General features: G+C 41.1%; 1 protein-coding gene across 1 annotated transcript in view; it reads left to right on the top strand.

Annotated features, from left to right (window-relative positions):
- Positions 1–4,868: 4,868 nt before the first annotated feature.
- MINDY4 (MINDY lysine 48 deubiquitinase 4) overlaps positions 4,869–22,000 on the top strand; it is a 92,668-nt gene continuing 75,536 nt past the window's right edge. Inside the window, exons 1-5 of the mRNA XM_034759881.1 lie at positions 4,869–5,079; positions 8,032–8,151; positions 10,064–10,284; positions 17,484–17,742; positions 18,904–19,364. Coding sequence (XP_034615772.1) covers positions 5,002–5,079; positions 8,032–8,151; positions 10,064–10,284; positions 17,484–17,742; positions 18,904–19,364 — 1,139 coding nt within the window. The 5' untranslated portion in view covers positions 4,869–5,001. The remainder of the gene's footprint in view (positions 5,080–8,031; positions 8,152–10,063; positions 10,285–17,483; positions 17,743–18,903; positions 19,365–22,000) is intronic.

Raw genomic sequence — 22,000 nt, 5'->3', positions numbered from 1 at the left:
CGCCTGTCCCGGCGTGGAGTCTGAACCTAGTCCTAACAAGACTCATGGGTCCCCCCTTTGAGCCCCTAGCCACTTGCTCCCTCACGCACCTCTCGTGGAAGGTGGCGTTTCTCGTGGCCATCACGTCGGCCAGAAGGGTATCAGAATTGAGGGCCCTCACTTCGGAACCTCCCTATACAGTGTTTCATAAGGATAAGGTGCAACTGAGGCCGCACCCCAAATTCCTTCCAAAAGTGGTATCGCAGTTTCACATGGGGCAGGACATTTGCCTACCGGTGTTCTTTCCTAAACCCCATACAGACCCTCACCACCGCAGCCTACATACCCTGGATGTTCGAAGGGCGTTGGCATGCTACCTGGAACGGACCAGGTCGTTCCGCAGAACACCTCAGCTGTTCATTGCTATTGCGGAACGTATGAAAGGCTTGCCTATCTCGACACAGCGCTTGTTGGCATGGATTGTGCATTGTATACGCACCTGTTATGAGCTCGCCTATGTTCCGGCCCCAGAGATCCGGGCCCACTCGACTAGGGCGCAAGCGTCCTCAACGGCCTTCTTGGCGCAGGTCCCTATCCAGGAGATCTGTAAGGCGGCCACCTGGTCGTCAGTGCATACGTTCACAGCCCACTACGCGATCCATCATCAGACCAGAGAGGACGCGATGGTCGGACGGGCTGTGCTACAGTCAGTTGTACCTTGACTCCTACCCACCTCCAATGGTAAGCTTGGGAATCACCTAATGTGTAATGGACGTGAACAATCACTCGAAGAAGAAAGAATGGTTACTTACCGTCTGTAACTGTTGTTCTTCGAGATGTGTTGTTCACGTCCATTACACTTCCCACCCTCCTTCCCCTCTGTCGGAGTCTCCGGCAAGAAGGAACCGGAGGGGTCGGGTCGGCAGGGATATATATACCCTGGAGCGGGGCGCCGCTCTGGCGGGAAGGAGGGGGCCCTGCCGGCCCGACGGGAGCCGCTAAGGGAAAAAGTTTCCGACGTCCGTGCACGCGGCGCGCGTACACCTAATGTGTAATGGACATGAACAACACATCTCGAAGAACAGTTACAGAAGGTAAGTAACCGTTCTTTCCCTGATATGATCCAACAGCGGCCCATATAACACGGCAAGCTGCATATGTGGCCCACAATAGTAAATAGGTTGAGAACTATTGCCTCAGCCTCTCATAACAACTAGTGGCAGCCCCTCTGGCTCAGACCCCAACACCACATTGCATCTCTCTGGAGGAAGGCAGCCAGAGAAACACTGATCCAGTGTGGGGGGTAGAAAAGCTGGAGATAATGATGTTCTGCCTCCGAGAAGTTGGCAGCTAAAAATCGTAACAAGACATCATGCCCGATGGATCTACCCCACTCAATCCTATGCAGAATACAGGGCCGCTTCTAAATCCTGTGAGGGCTAGCCATTGACCCACTTTTTTAAACAGCCCCAAGCTATTTGTGTTTCAGCTCTGCATCAGGTCCACTTAGAGAAGCAAAAAGAGCTACAACCTCCTGATTATAGTAATAGAAATAGAGCCTTTTCTTCCACTGAGCTCCAGGAAAGAAACATCAAGAAAGCTAACAAAGGAGAAGTCTACCACTCTCTCAATCAGGAGATGGGGAAGATGGGGGATGGGGGACAAGGGAGAAGGATAGCTCAGTGGTTTCAGCATTGGCCTGCTAAACCCAGGGTTGTGAGTTCAATCCTTGAGGAGGCCATTTAGGGATCTGGGGCACACAAAAAAACAAAAAATACCCACAAAATGATCAGGGACAGTACTTGGTCCTCCTAGTGAAGGCAGGGGACTGGACTTGATGACTTTTCAAGGTCCCTTCCAGTTCTATGAGGTAGGTATATTGCAATGGCTACTAGACAGACTCCTGGAGGACAAGATCTACTCCCATCTTCTCCTTTGGTTTCTGCAGGCTCCTCCTCCCCAACATATCAGCTTTGCAAATGCCCATGTTATAGGACCTACTTCAAAGGCAGTATGGAGTCAGGTAGTGATAGACAATTACATCAGTAAGCAGGCGGGTGGCTCACTATGCTCTCCAGTATGCAGAAGCACTAATCTCTGGGACTGCTGTGTGTCATGATGTTTAGCCTGTGACCCTATACTTGATTTGGCAGGGGAAAACAAACAATGTACTTGCAGATCACCTCAGCAGAAATAGCACTCAGATGCATAAATGCTCCCTAAAGGACAAGCTGGTTCAGACCAACTTCTGCAGCTGGGGTCCACCAGTTGTGGATCTGCTCACAATAAGGTCCAACAAGAAGTGTTGCCTCTTCTGTTCCAGAGTGGGCAGTGTCAGTATCTCTATCAGACCCTTTCTTTCTGCACTGGGGAAGAGTTTTGATACATGCTTTTCCATTGGTCCATAAGATAGTAAGAAAGATACACCAGAACAGGGTAAGGATGATTTTTCTTTGAGTGCTTACTCATCCACTCCACGTTAGGTGTGTGCGTGCCACATGCACCTTTGCCGGAGATTTTTCCCTCAGTGGTATCTGCTGGGCTGGCAATAGCGCCCTCTAGAGCCGCACACTCATGCACCAGTATAAGGGATACCGCCGGCCACGCACCTCTCCGTTTCTTCTTACTGCCCGTGACGGTTGCTGGAAAAGGTTGAAATTGGAAAAGGTTCAGAAAAGGGCTACAAAAATGGAATGGCTACCATATGTGGAGCGATTAATAAGACTGGTACTTTTCAGCTTGGAAAAGAGACGACTAAGGGGGGATATGATAGAAGTCTATAAAATCATGACTGGTGTGGGGAAAGTAAATAAGGAAGTGCTATTTACTCCTTCTCATAACACAAGATCTAGGGGTCACCAAATGAAATTAATAGGCATCAGCTTGAAAACAAACAAAAGGAAGTACAGTATTTTTTTTCACACAACGCAGAGTCAACTTGTGGAACTCCTGGCTAGAGAATGATGTGAAGGCCAAGATTATAACAGGGTTCAAAACAGAACTAGATAAGTACATGGAGGATAGGTCCACCAATGGCTATTAGCCAGGATTGACAGGGAGGTGTCCCTAGCCTGTTTGCCAGAAGCTGGGAATGGGCGACACTTAATGATTACCTGTTCTGTTCATTCCCTCTGGGGCACCTGGTGTTGGACACTGTCGGAAGACAGAATAACTGGGCTAGATGGACCTTTGGTCTGACCCAGTATGGCCATTCTTATGTTCTTAGGACCCCTCTTGCTTCGGCAAGTCTTCCCTGTGGTTTTTGGATTCTAATTCTTTGTTGTTGTTTTAAACATAGTTATTAGTGTATGTAGCTATTGTAGTTAGAGCAGTATATAGTCGTTGTCTGTATGAAATTTTAGTTTGTACCAACTTCACTAGTGTTTTTTTATGTAGCTTGTTGTAAAACTAGGCAAATATCTAGAAGAGTTGATGTACCCCTTGGAAGACCTCTGCGTACCTCTGGTTGAGACCCACTGATCTAGAGTATCCATTTGTTTAGGGAAGGGGCCCTCTGTACATAGTCAATTATAGTGTGCAGCACACCAAGTGAAGGCACATCAATAGAAAAGTGAAATGGAAGTTAATTTTTGGCTTGCATAAAACAGCAAAATGTGGCATGCCAACCTTGAGTTCATTGTGATACTCTGAAATCCATCTTAATGCATGTTTTATTATGCATTTTCTCTACAATGAACTACGAAAAATTGTTGTATTTGACTCCCTTCAATTCACCTCAGAATTTGTAATAGAAAATGTATAACAGCCTACATACAGTGTTCGTGTTTTACTAAGATCTTACAAGGGTATTTCCACTTCTGAACGCTCCTACCTCTACAGAAGCTGCCAAGGTAGAAAAATTCAGCTTCCGTGTTACCTTACTAGTTTCTGGTGTTTGAAAAGTGAATCATTTGCCGCTACAATATGATTGCAAACAATCTCTCTACTCTGTATTTCGCACTGGTGGGACTGCAGCCACACTACCGTGAGTAGTTCTGGTGCCCATAATTCAAGAAGGATGTTGAGAAATTGGAGAGGGTTCAGAGAAGAGGCGTGAGGATGATCAAAGGATTAGAAAATATGCCATATAAGAGACTCAGATATCCATCTATTTAGTTTAAAAAGAGAAGCTAAAGGGGTAATTTGATTACAGTCTTAGTATCTACATGGGGAACAAATATTTGTTTATGGGCTCTTCAGTCAAGCACAGTTATTCCAATGGCTGGAAATGAAGCTAGATACATTCAGCCTGCAAATAAGGCATAGATTTTCGCCAGTAATGGTAATTAACCACTGGAACAATTGACCAAGGACCATGGGGGATTACCCATCACTGACAATTATTAAATCAAGATTGATTTTTTCCCCCTAAAATATATACTCTAAGAATTATTTTGGGGAAGTTCTATGGCCTATTTTATATAAAAGGTCAGACTACATGAACACAGTCATGCCTCCTGGCCTTGGTATCTATGGAATTGTTCCTTTCGGATGCCTCCAAGAACTTTAATAGCTTCATGTTGGCATATGTAGTAAGCTTACCTCTAAACTCTAATGCCAATGTTGACATTTAAATGTGGACCTAGAAAAGTGCTCACTAAAATGAAAAGGCAAATTTTCATTAAATATGTTAGTAAATAATTTAGAAAATCTTGGGTAAATTAAGATTTGAGTATTATGATCCAACGTTGAGAATGGTTTTCTTGGAATCTCATGTTTACAATATATTGAACTTTAATAGAAGTATTATGCACACTGGTTGCATACTGAGTGTTAACACAAGAGCTCTTTTCAGCTGCATGAAAAATCTACTTTCTCACAGAGGGGAGGAGTTCTCTGGCCATCTCTGATGACACACAGTCTCCATGGCAACAAATCCATGACAACGCAACAGAGGAGGGTACTGCAGGCTGCAATTTGAGCTGTCTGCTTCAGGAATGCAGTGGTTAATGGCTGTACGGAAGAGCTAGGAAGTCAGCAAATTTTAATGACCAATTTTGATCAAGTAAAGAACACCCCTGTATGTTTTGGAATAAAATGGATAACTCTTTTGTGGAAGAAGTGGCTGCATCTTTGGTTAGAGAATTTCTCAGCAGAAAGGTAATTTTGTCTCATTTTGCTCCAGTCAATGCATGTGAGAGACCCTAGAAAAACAACACATGAACAGCCCCCCAGTCATCTGAAAGAGATTAAGGGATGTTAGGGGAGAGGATAGAATTTTTCCAGTTTTTGGGTGGTTGTATCTAAACTGTAACAAGCTACTAGAATAAAAACAGTAGACTACATTTCCCATAAGGCATTTCTTTAATAGTAACACTTCTGAATACGGAAGTTGGGTTTTATCTAGCTAAAGAAACATGACTGTGCATATAAAAATCTGTTTTGTTGAAAATGCCCCCATCAACACTTAAAAAAGGTTATGGAATATTTCTGGGGGCTACTGGGAAGTGTCCATTTTGATGCTGTCCAAATATTAGGTGTCCCAAACCTAATAGAGATCAAGCAGTCAGAATGCATGTAAGGAGCAGGGGAATACAGAGAAACAGCACAATCATGAATTAGGAATAGAGAACTGATTTTATGAATGTAAAAAAAATCCCATTCTAAATTTATTTACTTTTCAAACATTCATGCAGCTCCCTCTGGAAAGTTTGAGATATTAAAGGGAAAACTGAAATCCTAATAAGGATTTATTGAAAAACTAGTTTTTCTGGAAGCCCGCTACTCCATGTAAGGCATTATGGAGCACTCTAAATAATGTTCTTGGTGCTCATACCAAACCTAGGATCAGAAATCAAAAATCCTATTTTCAGAATCATAGACTGATAGGACTGGAAGGGACCTCGAGAGGTCATCTAGTCCAGTCCCCTGCACTCATGGCAGGACTATTATCTAGACCATCCCTGACAGGTGTTTGTCTAACCTGCTTTTAAAAATTTCCAATGATGGAGATTCCACAATCTCCCTAGGCAATTTATTCCAGTGCTTAACCACTCTGACAGTTAGGAAGTTTTTCCTAATGTCCAACCTAAACCTCCGTTGCAGCAATTTAAGCCCATTGCTTCTTGTCCTATCCTCAGTGGTTAAGAACATTTTTTTTCTCCCTCCTCCTTGTAACAACCTTTTATGTACTTGAAAACTGTTATCATATCTCCTCTCAGACTTTTCTGAGTTAAGGGCCTAGTTGGTAGGGATTATAGAAAGCATCACCTTCATATATCTCTGTACTATCCACTCTTCACCTCATAATATTCTCCATCTGCACTGATGCCTATTACAGCTATAATTTTGGTATATGGGTTGAAATAGTTAGGATTCCCAGGATCCAGATGCTGTTCCCATCCATGGGAATTAGTTTAAAACAAGTTTTAATTCTCTATTTGCCTTATACGATCAACTCTTTGTTTCAAAGCACAATGGAAGTTATCTGCCAGGATGACATTTTACCAAGATGTTCAGGTAAAAATACTGCATTGCTTTTTAGATTAGACGTGTACATAGAACACTTAGCGAGCCACTATTAAAATTATCAGTTTAAACTGAGCAGCGGGATGGTGGCAGAATGAAGCAAGCCTTGTATTTGCCCAAGGTCCTAGAACCTGTGCCAGATTCATCTCCCGGAATTTATTCTTCCATTAAGCAAGGGACACATTACAATTGAAAAGAGGCTGCCTTTATTTTATTTCTGCCGTAGTGCTTTTTGTGTGTTTATGTGACTTTCTATGGAGCTACTTCATAGCTCAGAAGCATGGTGTCTGCAGCAGAGAATCATTCACTAGCAGTTTCGCCACACACCTTTGGGACTGAAGCCAGCCACCTTAACTCCTTAAAGCAGTCTCTCAGCATAACTATCAAGTAGGAATCTTATGTCTCAAGAGAGCAATGTAATTTGTTTTGCTGGATTTTAGCTTCAACCTTCCCATTGTTTACACTAAAATTGGGATTCTTCTCCAAAGTTAGCATTTCAGTGCAATTTTGTATGGAGTCTTTCTAAAGTAGAGATTTTATAAGATATTCAGGTGTAGATCTAATATTTGAATCTTGTCCTGGGACTGCTGTTAATCATTTTTTGTGTAACCTTTCAACTCAACCTGATTTCTAAGTTCACTAAGTTTAGAAAAAGACTTCATATAACTAAAAGTGGTGCTTTGCTTCTCTTAACTGGAGAAAAAACACAAGAGTTCTGTAGAAGTGTACATTTTGAAGTTTTGGATTGGTTTTTAGCCTGCTTTAAAGTAGTTAGCCATGTTTTGAAATACACTGTTAAGGTCTCTTCAGATCAATTCCAACATTTTATGTTTGACAAAAGATAATACATTACAAAGCATATTCAAGTTATTATTTATTAATGGTCAAATATTTCCTGAAAATACTCAACAGCTTGTGCAACACAGGAGGAATATGAGGACTTCTAGACAGCCATTATCAGATGTCATGCATGCCTGATTGACCTTTGAACATACAATACAGCTTGTTTTCTACACATATAATGAGACCTGATCAGTATTTAGACTATAAAAACATAAGCTACTGTTTCAGATACATTTTATGAATTCTCAGCATCCTCTTAAAGATTTTTATCTGCTGCCTAAATATTCTGGGAATTTATATTCAAAACAGGCCCAGTTTTCACTAATACTATTGGCAGCCCCATCAGATATTAATGAGATTCTGAAGTTCAGCACCTATGAAAAGGTCAAGCCACTGGTATACATATTTCATAACCAAGCTTTATTGATTTTTTTTATATATTGTGAGCATATAGATTTTATTCCTGATGTAAAAGCACTGTAGCCATGCTTTAAGCATGTATAATGTAACCATTGTGTTTGCAGGCTTCCCTTGATTAATTATAAAAGAAGTTTAGATAATACAGCAATAGTTAAATTATCCAAGATAATAATAGGAAGTTTAATCACTAGTGGTGTATGTACTGTAACATTTATAGCAAGCTTCAAATTAGGTATGACCTACTGAATAAAGATGTTGTAAATTTTAAAGTTGTACTATGTTTCCTGCAGTATTTCTAAAATTGACATTTCTTCCCTTGAGGGTTTAAAAAAGACAAGTGCCATTATGGACAGAGAATTTCCACGTACTGCACTTAGCATCAACAATAGAAATGAACTGCGAAATGTTTTGCATCTACAATCTTTGTACAAACAAAACAAGGTAAGGGAATTTTCAGTTTTGTACTTAAGTGGCCAGAAGTCAGCATCACCAAGAGTTGTATATTACATGTTAAAAGCAATCTTAAATACCTGGTCAGACAAGAATCATCATTATGGGGTTACTTTAAAGTGCAAAGAGCTGTTAGCTGGACTTACTACATGTGTCATTTCCCATTACTGGTTGTAAAGAATAGACCTGATCTACATTTTGACTTTAAGGAGGGGCTGAGGTAACAAGGTTGTGTAAGTTGCATAGCACAAGTTTAAGGGCTGGAGATGGAACACTCTTATTATAACTTCAGTCTACATAAATGTTATTTAAAGAGTAGGGAGCAGTTAATTGTCCATCAGAGATTATTCACTTTTAGCGTATCCATTTTCCAGATGAAGTTCTTTGTACACCAGAATCTAACCTACAGATAGAATGGATAGTGAGCATCATCTTGAGTCAGAATTGAACAAGAATGTGACATTGCCTGGTATTACAGGCACTGTTATCAGATCATGCTTTCAAAACATTTTGTAAAATTAAGCCCTTACCACTTATGAGCATTGTAGACCAGACATTTTTTTTGGCAGGGGAGGGTAAGAGTAGGTGTGCTAGCACTGCGGCCCTACCTACATTTCAGTTCAAGTAATTTTACCTACCCAAGTTTCTCCTCCATTTTTACAGGTATATCATGTTCAGCTACTTCACTTGTCCCAAAATATTGTGGTTCTGTATGTGGTAGCCTTGCTCAACTACAGATGTTGCTGGAAACAGTAAATGGTACCCATGTAAACTGGTTTAGGATACTTTTGAACAATATATACCAGGGCTAGGCAACCTATGGCATTCGTGCCAAAGGCGGCACGTGAGCTGATTTTCATTCCTGGGGCCTGGCCACCGGTCCGGGGGGGCTCTGCATTTGAATTTAATTTTAAATGAAGCTTCTTAAACATTTTAAAAACCTTATTTACTTTACATACAACAATAGTTTAGTTATATATTATAGACTTATAGAAAGAGACCTTCTAAAAATGTTAAAATGTATTACCGACACGTGAAACCTTAAATTAGAGTGAATAAATGAAGACTCAGCACACCGCTTCTGAAAGGTTGCTGACTCCTGATATATACTATGTAAAATAAGTAGCAATTACCCTGATATAACCATAGTTACTTTAGGTTTGTTTTTGCTTTTAATGCTCAGCTTTGTACGGTTAAACAGTGTGGTTTTTTACTGGTTTTGAAGGACTTATGTTTTGTTCAATACCTTTTCCTTGTTACATTTACACAGAAGTGGTTGACACCCAATATTTCTGACTTTTTTTTAAACCAACATTTGAGAAATATAGTTCAACATGCATGATTGTATTAACTTATATCTAATTGGATAGCTAATGCTAGCTGCAGAACTTAAGATTTTTTTGCAAGAAAAACAGAACAGAAATCAGAAGTTTGAGTTATTATTGCATGTATAATATTCTAGTTCGTTCAATCCATTATGGTCAGTTTCTCAAGAAGTAGTTTCTCACTGGAATAAACATACCACTTTAGTCACTTATTTGGATATTGTATTAAGAAATATTTTTAAATATGAAGCCAAGACAAAAGGACTGGGGAAAGAATGTTTTGTTTCACTGTCTGCCTATTCTGTTTTAAGCTTCTGACTCTTAAGAATCTTTAAGGTGTAAAATAAACTGGATCTCTGAGTACTCCACATTCCTTAATATTTTCCTGAATCATACCATTTATGAACTAACATGACTTTATATCTGCAAAACCCCTCAGTGCATCTTAAAAAAACATGAGTCAGTTTAAACTGCTGCAAGGTAAAACTAAAATGTTTCTCAATCTTCTGTTTTAACTAAAGTTAACTGGAGCCTTTCAATAGTTGTAAAGCAATGTATTCCCTCCTCCCCCTCTCTAGGCAAAGGAGAATCCACTGAAAACAATTCTTGAAGTTATCACCAACTATTTTCTTGAACATTTTGGGACCACCAGATGCATCACAAGTCCTGCAGCTTCAGTTCTACAAGCTAAGAGCTCCCAGTCTAGGTGTATAGAGACATCATCAGTTAATGACTACTCAGATGAAGACATGCATGGCAGAACAACAGTGTCTGATGCAAGTAAAACTGAGGTTTACAGGTATAGTCCCATTTTACTTTACGTGTGTATGCAGTCTAATCCCTACATTCAGAATTGCAAGTATGAAGAGGTTTCAGTTTTTATATTCAGTTTTGTCATCTTTTCCTAGTTGCCTTTAGCTTGGCACACTATTAAAAGGGTACTATGATGAATGTAGGTAAATATATTCTAAATTGAGATGATCCTTTTAATTATATGCTCCTTGAGATTTGTTTTAGGGTGCCCTCTGCTATCATATTTGGTGTTTGACAATCTATCCTACATCTTCATTCTGCTGTACAAGGGGCCCTGAGCTATTATACCAGATGTTTGAGAAAGTTCAGATATGAATGCATGCCTTTAAGTCAGTGGTGAGCAACCTGCGGCCAGCCCATCAAGGTAATCTGATTGCGGGCCACAAGACATTTTGCTGATGTTGACCGTCTGCAGGCATGTCCCCCCCGCAGCTGCCAGCCACAATGAGATTACCCTGATGGGCCACAGGTTGCCCATCACTGCTTTAAGTAGTGATAAATATCTAGGCAACAAATTCTCTTATATGTAACTAGAAATAGAATACATAGGATCAGAATCATAAAAAAGGCATGATTGTATTCATTTCATCCCTACGAACTTAACCTCAAGTATTTTGAACCCCTTTCTACCCAAGTGTATATCCTGCAGGGTGGAACTTGTACAAATCCTTTCTATGACTTACTTTTGAATATTAATGTCCCCTTGTTGTTAAGATGTTTATGTTTAGTTTATGCTAGATACTATGCTTCAACTGAATACTTTTAGAAGCAGGTTCTTCTATTGGCTAGATCAGGGGTCGGCAACTTTTCAGAAGCAGTGTGCCGAGTCTTCATTTATTCACTCTAATTTCGCACGCCAGAAATAATTTTTAACATTTTTAGAAGGTCTCTTTCTATAAGTCTATAATATATAACTAAACTATTGTTGTCTGTAAAGTAAATAAGGTTTTTAAAATGTTTAAGAAGCTTCATTTTAAATTAAATTAAAATGCAGAGCCCCCCCCCCCCGACCAGTGGCCAGGAACCGGGCAGCGTGAGTGCCACTAAAAATCAGCTCACGTGCTGCCTTTTGCATGTGTGCCCTAGGTTGCCTACCCCTGGGCTAGATCAATTGAAGTCCCAGAGCCTCCGCCAATTTAAAACATGCCTGATCCCGCCCTACAATGGTTTTCAAGCAATCCGTAGCTGCTCTTTGTCCCTTTAGCGGGGTCAATGAGCAGGCAGGCTGAACAACCTGGATTTTTAAGTGTGTTTAAAAAAAACCCACAACCCACCCACCCAGCTGTCCTTGGGGCAGTGATGAAGCCTAACCCCAGTGAAGGACGAGCCCTACAGACAGGGCAGGTGCGCAGCAGTGTGTGTGTGTGTGAGAGAGACTTGGAAACCAAACGCTTTTATAATCTTCCACCAAATCTCTCCCCCCCTCCTCCCGTGAGACGGTTTGAAACAAGGCTAAGCGGTCTCGCCCCGTACCCCCGCCGGGGAAGCTGCCCCCTGAGGGGGTTGCCAGGGCCCGCAGGGAGCCCGAGCCCGGAGGGCGCTTCTGCTTTAACAAGCGGCCCCTCCCGGGCAGCCCCGGTCCCTAGTATCTGCCCCTGGGAAGGGCGGGGGGGGTGAGCATGTAAGAGTCAGGCCACAGTGACCCAGCCCATCCCCCGCACAGCTCCTGCGCCACAGCGACCGGCCCCTGTCCCATTCGCGCCCTCCGCTCTACTTATACCCCTCCGTCGCGCATGCGCAATGAAGCGTGCGGCCGTTCTTTCCCGCCCGCACCCCCGTGCGCAGGAGGTGGGAATGATTGACCAGCGAGCTCTCCGCTCCCGACGCAGGGCGGCCCCGATTGTGAAGGTTTACTCTCTTTCTTGTGTCTCGCTGGGACTCTATGATCCTCACTCTCCAAAGCCAGACCGCTCTAGTCTCCGGGCTTGCGCAGTGGTTCCCTGGCGGAGGCCGGCGGGGGGGGGGGGGGGCAGGGAGGAGTGCCCAGCTGTTTTTAAAGAGACACACACACGTTCATCTCTCCCCTCCCCAGTGGCATATGTTGGGGTTTCAGGGTGCAGCCAGGGGAGGGGTGACCCCACTGACATGCCTGGTCTCACCTCCCTTCTCTGTTGCTCCAAAGGTAGCTTGAGAAAGGTGAGTTGCCAACTCTCACAGTAAGTGGTGCTTTTTTTAAAGCCCCAGCTCCAGGAGTCAAGTGATTACCTGAGACGCTTAATTTTCTTTAAAGAAAGAGTACACTTCTAGCCACTGTGGGTGCAGAGATAAGCTTGATGACATGACCCCAGTGTATTCTGAAAGCTCAGAAACTAGAAAGCAAAGATAAAATAACACAAAATGTATTCACTTAAAAAAATAATGATGATTTTTTTCCTGCCAGGCTTGTGGGTTTTTTGGATCGCCTGACTCATGATTCTTGCACGCTTGGGGTTGGCGATGCTGAGCATGGATGGATGTGGGGATGGAAGAAAGTAAACTGAGTGGATGTGCAATGGAGGCATACGTTGTGGGTTTGTTCTCAGCTGGTATACATCAGTGTGGCTCTGTTGACTGGAATGGAGCTGTGCCGATTTACACCCACTGAGATTCTGCCCATTTGTATATTGATCTCATTCCTAACTTCGAGTGGCCTTGGAAGGGATGTGAGGAAAGGTGGGGATTTCTCCTTCCCACCTTTAATACCCGGGGGCTGCAGATCTCTATCAGTGGGGACAGTGGGACACGTTTTGGCCCATGCTCTGGCAACACAAAGGGGCTGCAAAGCTGCCGTAATAAGGGATAGCATGCGGAACTGCCCATCTGGCAATGCTAAGTCCTTCCAGAATGTCAGGGCGGGAAGGAGTGTGGCTGGAGTATGCTACCTCCAGTGACCCCCGTAACCAAGTCAGCCCCCAGCAGCCAGAGAAGAAATGGGCAATTAGAGTGTAAAAAGCCAGTGCCTGAGATGAGTCCACATTTCAGCCTTCCTGATAATTAAAAAAAAAAAAAAAGTGAAACAGCACAGAATGAGAATTAGATTTTCTGTGCCAAGAGCTGATTCTTTGAGCCATGATCTAATAACCATCTCTTATAAATAAGTTTACCTCTTCACGTCCTTTAGAGAGGCTTTGACAAACTCTACAAACAGCCCCAGTATTTACACACTGGGCCAGATTTTTAGAGGTAGTTAGGCACCTAAAGTTGCAGATAGATGCCTAATGGGATTTTCAAAAGCATGTAGGTGCCCATGGGGCTTAGGTGCCTTGGCACGTTTGATAATCCCACTAGGTACTTATCTGCATTATTAGGTGCCTAAATACCTTTTAAATCTGGCCCACTGTGCCCTTTGCCAGCCAAGAATTGCATGGCCCTGAGTCATGGTCCCCGGCACCTCTAGAACTTCCGTGTATCCTTTCTGTATACCGTGCCCTTCCCTCTTGTACAATATTTTGGTTGCTTCTAAAAAGTAGCTGTTTAACTATTTAATTAAAAGGAATATTTTATAACACAATATTTTTTAACTTCATGGAACTTGCTGGTGAAGGATCATAATGATGAAAATATTTAATTAGAAAAAAAGGTTAAAAGGTTAGAAATTGAAATGAACATGTTAATCACTTAATGTTTTAGCCTCTGCAGTTACATTAGCTGGGATACAAATTATATTGGTATATTTGGCCCCCGACCTGGAGGGATGGGGCTCATGCATCAGGGCATAAATTGCTCACCACCTATAGTCAGGAAGTACAATTCCCCCCATGATATACCAGTTACTATATACTATACTATAGATAAAAAGCAACAGAGTCCTGTGGCACCTTATAGTCTAACAGATGTATTGGAGCATAAGCTTTCGTGGATGAATACCCACTTCGTCACCCACGAAAGCTTATGCTCCAATACATCTGTTAGTCTATAAGGTGCCACAGGACTCTTTGTTGCTTTTTACAGATCCAGACTAACACGGCTACCCCTCTGATATACACCTCTACCTCGATATAACGCTGTCCTTGGGAGCCAAAAAATCTTACTGCGTTATAGGTGAAACCGTGTTATATCGAACTTGCTTTGATCCGCTGGAGTGCGCAGCCCTGCCCCCCCAGAGCACTGCTTTACCGCATTATATCCAAATTCGTGTTATATCGGGTCGCGTTATATCGAGGTAGAGGTGTACTATAGATACTATATATACTAATACAATAGATCAGAGGTTCTCAAACTGTGGGTCAGGACCCCAAAGTGGGTCGCTACCCTGTTTGAATGGGGTTGCCAGGGCTGCCGTTAGTCTTGCTGGGGTCTGGGGTTAAAGCTGCAGCCCAAGGGCTTCAAACCCTGGGTGGTAGGACTCAGGCTTCAGCTTTGGCCCAGGGTGGCCGGACTCAGGTCACAGGCCCCCTGCCTAGGGCTGAAGCACTGGGGCTTTGGCTCCCGACCTGGAGCGATGGGGCTCAGGCAGCCTCAGGCTTCGGTTCCTCCTCCTGGGGTCATGTAGTAATTTTTGTTGTCAGAAGGGGGTCGCAGTGCAATGAAGTTTGAGAACCCCTGCTATAGATGCTTTATGGGGTTTTATACCTTCCTGTGAGTCATCTGGAACTGGCTAAAGTCAGAGGGTGAAATCCTGGCCCCAGTGAAGTCAAAAGGAGTTTTGCCCGAATTTCACCCATCAACCAGATACTAGACTAGGACCTAATCCTGCAAAGATTTATGTACGTGGGTGACTCTACAATTTGAGTGCAATCCCCATTGACTTCCATGTGGCTACTCATACATAAAGATAAGCACCTGCATAAGTCATTGCAGGATGGGAGCCATATGGTATTCTTGCACATCCTATATTTAAATAAGGAGTCAGAGAACTTTTGGCAATGTAACATTGCAAGACACAAAAATCTAAGCCTCACAGAAACACATTACAAAACGTAAATCATAAATCCAAAATCAGTGAGTCTCATTCCAAATGAGAGACTCTTGGCAAGCTTCGAAGGAATGGCAATGATTAGGCTGCTGGTTTGCTGCGAACCGTGCCTACCATGCTGACCAATTTTGCCTCATTGTTTCCTGGTATTCCCCCATCTGGCTGTATCCGTCTTGTTTTATACTTAGATTGCAAGCTCTTTGGGGCAGGGACTGTTTTTCTTGGGTGTTTATACAGCGTATAGCACATTGGGGTCTTGGTCCATGACGAGAGACTCCTAGACGTGATGATATTACAAATAGGGCTGTCAAGCAATTAAAAAAATTAATCACGATTAATCACATGATTAATCACACTGTTAAACAATAATAGAATACAATTTATTTAAATATTTTTGGATGTTTTTCTACATCTTCAAATATATTGATTTCAATTACAACACAGAATACAAAGTGTACAGTGCTCACTTTATATTTATTTTATTACAAATATTTGCACTGTAAAAAACAAAAGAAATAGTATTTTTCAATTGCACTGTAGTCCCATCTCTTTATCATGAAAGTTAAACTTACGAACGTAGAATTATGTACAAAAAAAACCTGCATTCAAAAACAAAACAATGTAAAACTTTAGAGCCTACAAGTCCACTTAGTCCTACTTCTTGTTCAGCCAGTCAGTCAAATAAGTTTGTTTACATTTGCAGGAGATAATGCTGCCCTCTTCTTGTTTACAATGTCAACTGAAAGTGATAACAGGCATTCATATGGCACTGTTGTAATCGGCACTAAAGATTCATATATCCCTTAATGCTTCAACCACCATTCCAGAGGAGATGCATCCATCCTGATGATGGGTTCTGCTTGATAACGATCCAAAGCAGTGCGGACCGACGCATGCTCATTTTCATCAGCTGAGTTAAATACCAATTTCAGAAGGCTGATTTTCCTTTTTGGTGGTTCGGGTGCTGTAGTTTCTGCATCAGAGTGTTGCTCTTTTAAGACTTTGGACAGCATGCTTCACGCCTTGTCCCCCTCAGATTTTGGATGGCACTTCAGATTCTTAAACCTTGGTTTGAGTGCTGTAGCTATCTTTAGAAATCTCCCATTGGTACCTTCTTTGCGTTTTGTCAAATCTGCAGTGAAAGCATTCTTAAAATGAAAAACATGTGCTGGGTCATCATCCAAGACTGCTGTAACATGAAATATATGGCAGAATGTGGGAAAACAGCAGGAGACACACAATTCTCCCACAAGGTGTTCAGTCATTAATAAAGTAATTAATGCATTATTTTTTTAACAAGCATCATCAGCATGGAAGCATGTCCTCTGGAATGGTGGTTGAAGCAAGAAGGGGCATATGAATGTTTAGCATATCTGGCACGTGAATACCTTGCAATGCCGGCTACAAAAGTGCCATGTGAATGCCTGTTCTCACTTTCAGGTGACACTGTAAATAAGAAGTGGGCAGCATTATCGCCTGTAAATCTAAATAAACATGTTTGTCTTAGCGATTGTCTGAACAAGAAGTAGGACTGAGTGGACTTGTAGGCTCTAAAGTTTTACATTGTTTTGTTTTTGAGTGCAGTTATGTAACAAAAAAAATCTACATTTATAAGTTGCACTTTCACGATAAAGAGATCGCACTACAGTACTTATATGAGATGAATTGAAAAATACTATTTCTTTTGTTTATCATTTTTAAAGTGAAAATATTTGTAATCAAAAATAATAATACAAAGTGAGCACTGTACACTTTGTATTCTGTGTTGTAATTGAAATCAATATATTTAAAAATGTAGAAAAACATCCACAAATATTTAATACATTTCAATTGGTATTCTACTGTTTAACAGTGTGATTAAAACTGCGATTAATTGTGATTAATTTTTAATCGCGATTAATTTTTTTGAATTAATCCCGTAAATTAGCTGTGATTAATTGACAGCCCTAATTACAAATAAGAAATGATAATAAATTAATTCTCATTGAAGACAGCTAATGGTTTAAAAGCTATTTTGGATTTTATACATACTTTCTCCTTTAGGAGATGGTATGTAGCACATTAAGATATCATAAGTTTAAAATAATGATTTATTTAATTTATAATTCATTCCAGAAAAAGTGCAGGATTAAAAACTGAAGAGCTGTATGTACACATTTTAAGTGATGAGCTATCATAGTCATATATAATTGCTAGATAATTCACAAGTAACTCAACCACGTTATTATTGTAATTTTTTATTGATAGTATTTGTGTATAATTTCATTTTAAATATGTTTCTTCCCTGATAGATATGACATTGATGTTCCACTAGATAAAGTCATTCCATCGAAGAGACATCAACATAAAAGTGAGAAATCCAAGACTGTGGTAGTACCCAATAGTGGCTCATCCTCTGAAGGAGATAAAAAGTCAAAAAATAGCAGAGATGATTTGAAAATAACAGAAACTTCTGAGGAGATGAAGACCACAATGAGAGAGAAGCAAAGGTCCAGGTCTGGTCTCATTGTCAGAGGAATGATGGCTGGACCCACTGCAAGTTCACAAGAGGTGCTTTCCTGTACTTCTAGAGAGATTAAATAGAGGGTTAGAGTTATAGATTTCTACATTATATTTGCTAGTAAAGACATCTGAATATAACATGCAGATTGTTTTTGTATATTAAATCGCTATATTTGGAGTTTGTAGTAGAGCAGTAATTTAAGGAAGAGATTGTAGTTAGTAATTTAAGAAAATCTTTTAGATGATTTAGAACCATCAGCGATCATCACATTGTGTAATAACTAATCTATGCAACTCTCTGATCTTTGATTACACTATGTATAGTTATTGTTTATTTTCCATTCTCATTACTTTTTATTTCTTTAAGACTGGAATTTTCAAAGGTACCTAAGGGAGTTAGGCACTCAAATCCCAATGCATTTCTTTAGAAACCCCAGCCTAAATCAACAACAGTTCTGGGTTCCAGCAATTATACTTCAACGAACATTCTCATGTGTTTTGTACTGTACTCTTTCAGTGAGTATTCTGGAAAACACCAAGATTCATGTTTTTGGTTTTTCTCCCTATTCTGTTTTTTTTTATGTCAACGGGAGTTTTGCCTGAGTAAAGAGTGCAAAGTTGGACCCATGATCATTAGCAAAGGAAAAATCTCTCATGATCAGTTTGAATAATTTCTGAGATGCACATAAAAGTTTGTTTGTGTATCTGAACTTGTCTAAACCACTTGGGTCTAGAAATAGGACTGGATACTTTCCTGTACTTCCTGATTTCATCTGAACTGGGTAAAACTTCAACAACAAGGTTTCATGAGCTATTTCATTTCTGATCCTGGATGAAAAGAAGGAGTGCCTGAAAATGCACAATTAAGAGACCAAAAAAGTTGATCCTTATTATTAATAATAATATTTATGTATTTATTTATTTATTTATTTTTATGTTGTAGCACTAAGGAGCCCTATTCATGGGCCAGGTGGATCCCACCCCAAGTGACTTACCATATAGTTCTGGCTTGATACTGTCCAAATTTTGGATGAAGATGCAAGTCAGTTCTTACTATTATTATCCAAACAGGCTCTCCCGCATCCCTAATAACAGAATAAACTGCATATCCCAGTAGTTAGACTAATAGAGCCTTCTGCTTTCTTGTGTGTTTGTTTAAAAAGGCTGAACATTTAATCTGGTATGTTCTTTATTGACAATTTATCCTAGGATTCAGTAAAAAGGAAGCTTCTAAAACGATCCTCTGGCATAAATAGCACAATGCAATTCAAAGAGGAAGATCATCAGAAAAATTCTTCAGTGGTGCCAACTAGTGATTTTCAAGAAATTAAAGGAACTTCCACAGAGTCCATGAGTTACCTTTCATCACATAATGCCAGTGGTCTGAAAGAAGATATGGAATTTTCATCAAAGATTTCATCAAACTCATACACAACTTCAGTCAGTGAGAAGCTAAGACATACGTCCAAAGACACAGCTGATCCACTTGCCAAACTCTTATCAGAAAGAGAGAGAACCAAAGCTGAAGAAAGGAAATCAATGGCAAGCTTTGATTTAGACACCAGTGAAAAAACCCTCAAATTAAGTGTTCTTCACAAACATTTAGAAGCTGGAAGAGAAAAGAGAGAAAGATCTCCCAAAAACAATGAGAATCGGTTATCAGGCCGCAGGTAAGATTGTTGGGTATCTTTCAAGAATATCTGTAAAACTACTGTACTGAAGAGTTCAGGAAGTGTTGTAGTTAACTAATATTGATTTGTGCAGGAAGCCCAGATATGATTTCCATTTAGCTCAGAGGCACAAAAGGAGGTGCTCAACAAAGAGCACTCTTGTGCATTAAGAACTAGCACTCATGAGCTTCAGATTGTGTGAAGAAGGTGAAAAAGGAAGTATAATTTATCTCTTCACATAACCTAAGAACCGGGGCTCACTCAATAAAATTAATAGGCAGCAGATTTAAAACAAACAAAAGGAAGTATTTCTTCACATAACACGCAGTCAACCTGTGGAACTCATTGCCATGGGATGTTGTGAAGACCATAAGTAACTGGGTTCAAAAAAGAATTAGATAAGTTCATGGAGAACAGCTCGATCAATGGCTATTAGCCTCTGTTTGCCCGATGCTGGACTGGACAACAGGGAACGGGTCACTTGATAATTGCCCTGTTCTGTTCATTCCCTTTGAAGCATCTGGCACTGGCCACCATCAGAAGACAGAATACTGGGTTAGATGGACCATTGCTCTGACTCAGTATGGCTGTTCTTGTGTTTTTATGAACTGAGTCCTGTTGCATCTGAGAAGTATGAGAATATGGCCTCCGGATGCTCATGTAAAATGAGGGAATATAGAAGGTGATCCTCAAGTCTGTAAGAGGAAGAGAGCTTCCTTAACCCCATGATCCCAAAAACATATTGATGACTTTCCCTCTCCTTCCACCCTTATATGTCATTATCTTCGCATGGATTATAAACTCTTCAGTGCAGGATCTGAGGTATTTATATATAGGAGCTTTGTACAGCTCCTAGCACATTGGAAACCTGATGCTGATCCATGTTCCAGGGCACTAATGTGAAATAAATGCACATTGTCTGAATGGGGCTGTGATCTTGATTATGCCTTGAAATAATGTAGGGCTATAGTGCATCAGGTTTAAGCAGGCTGATTGAACATAGGATGCTCTATATCTGAACAGCAGAAGAGGAAAATGCTGGAGACAGTGTTGTTTTCTTCCCTTTCAAGTGATGCTAGGACAGGTTGTATTTAAGAGTTATCTTGCCTGAAGTTAGAATGAAGTTGTCTGTACTTGGCTAAAAATTTCTAATTTCTAATGGGCTTCGTTGGCCCATTGCTTATAGCAGTCTATAATTAGTTGCATAAATAAGTGGCCTGAATTGCAAAGGTATTTCAGTCAATAGAAATTGAGTGTGGTCAACACCTCTTAAAATTAGGAGACTTGGGTAGGTGTCTTATTGTGGGTATAGAAGAGTAGCATTAGGCACCTGGTTTGAAAATCTTAAACTGAATGTAATACTACTGGTTATTATAAGAGTAGGTTGATTTAAAAACAAAACACTGAGGATGACCTGATCGCTATTCCAAACTGCAAACTTAAATTCTTTCTTTTGGTTTATTGGGTTTCTATACTTAAATTCTGCGTCCTAATGAGCACAGGACACTGTTGACATCCATGGTAGTATGTTAGGTCCCTCCACCTTTCTTTTCCGCGGACTGGAGGAAGCAGTGAGCAAGGGACTCATTGAAGCTGCATGGAGACCAGCGTGGCACTTTCCTCTTCTTAGGAGCCAAAAAACATTTGCAGAGGCCTCTGGCTTTCCTCCCCTTTCCTCTTCCTTCACCTGCATGACAGTTATTTGTTCATGTTAGGAGATTTCATCTAAGTGATGTGGATTGCTGAACAACCTATCAGAACACCGACTTCAAGGTCCCAGCATCCCAAGAGATTTACAGTAGATGGTTAAAAAAAAAAAAGCCTTTATGTCAAGAGTAAGAAAAAATAAGTGTTCTACACTAACAGAAAGAATTGCTTTAGGGAATACAGGGTGATAAGAGTGAGTATGTTCCCAATATTGATGAAATAATAGGAGTATAGCAGATTATGTATCACTGCCCTGCACTGTAGCAAAGGGCTGGCTAAAACCGAGTAGGAGGTTTTGTTCAAACAACAGAGCAGTTGTAATACCTCCACGCAGCTGCTGCTGGGCCTTGTGGCATCTACCATGCTAAATCAGCACCTGTGGGACAGAGATGAAAAACAGTAGCTGCGCTGAAAGGAACTGACACCCCATGCACAATCCTGCACAATGTATGTATGTCCCTGTGAGTTAAAACAGCTTTGATTCCTCTGATGGAATGAGCGGGTTTCAGAAAGAACAGTAGAGGGAGCTGTTTCATAAACAGTCTGTTTAATCATTGCATTGGTATTAGTATCGTAAAAGACCTTGCTGACATAGGGCTCACAGGCTCTTGCATGGTGCTGAGAATTCTGGCCAAACCACAAAGTGCATAAGTACTTTGAGCACATGAGTATTCTCTTTGAAGTCGGGGGACTGCTCCTGTGCTTAAAATTAACCATATGCTTAAGTGCTTTGCCAGATTTGGGCAGAGAGTTTAGCACTGCAATTGTAAACTCTTTTAGGTTGGGATTGTTTTTTTGTTCTGTGTTTGTACAGTGCCCAGGGCCAGCTCCAGGCACCAGGCAACCAAGCACATGCTTGGGGCGGCACCTGGTAAGGGGCGGCCAATCTTGAGGTGGCGGGAGGCAGCACGGCGCGGCATACTGCGGGT

This window comes from Trachemys scripta, chromosome 2, assembly GCF_013100865.1.
Source record: "Trachemys scripta elegans isolate TJP31775 chromosome 2, CAS_Tse_1.0, whole genome shotgun sequence".
Lineage (NCBI taxonomy): Eukaryota > Metazoa > Chordata > Testudines > Emydidae > Trachemys > Trachemys scripta.
This window is presented reverse-complemented; position numbering and strand designations above follow the sequence as displayed.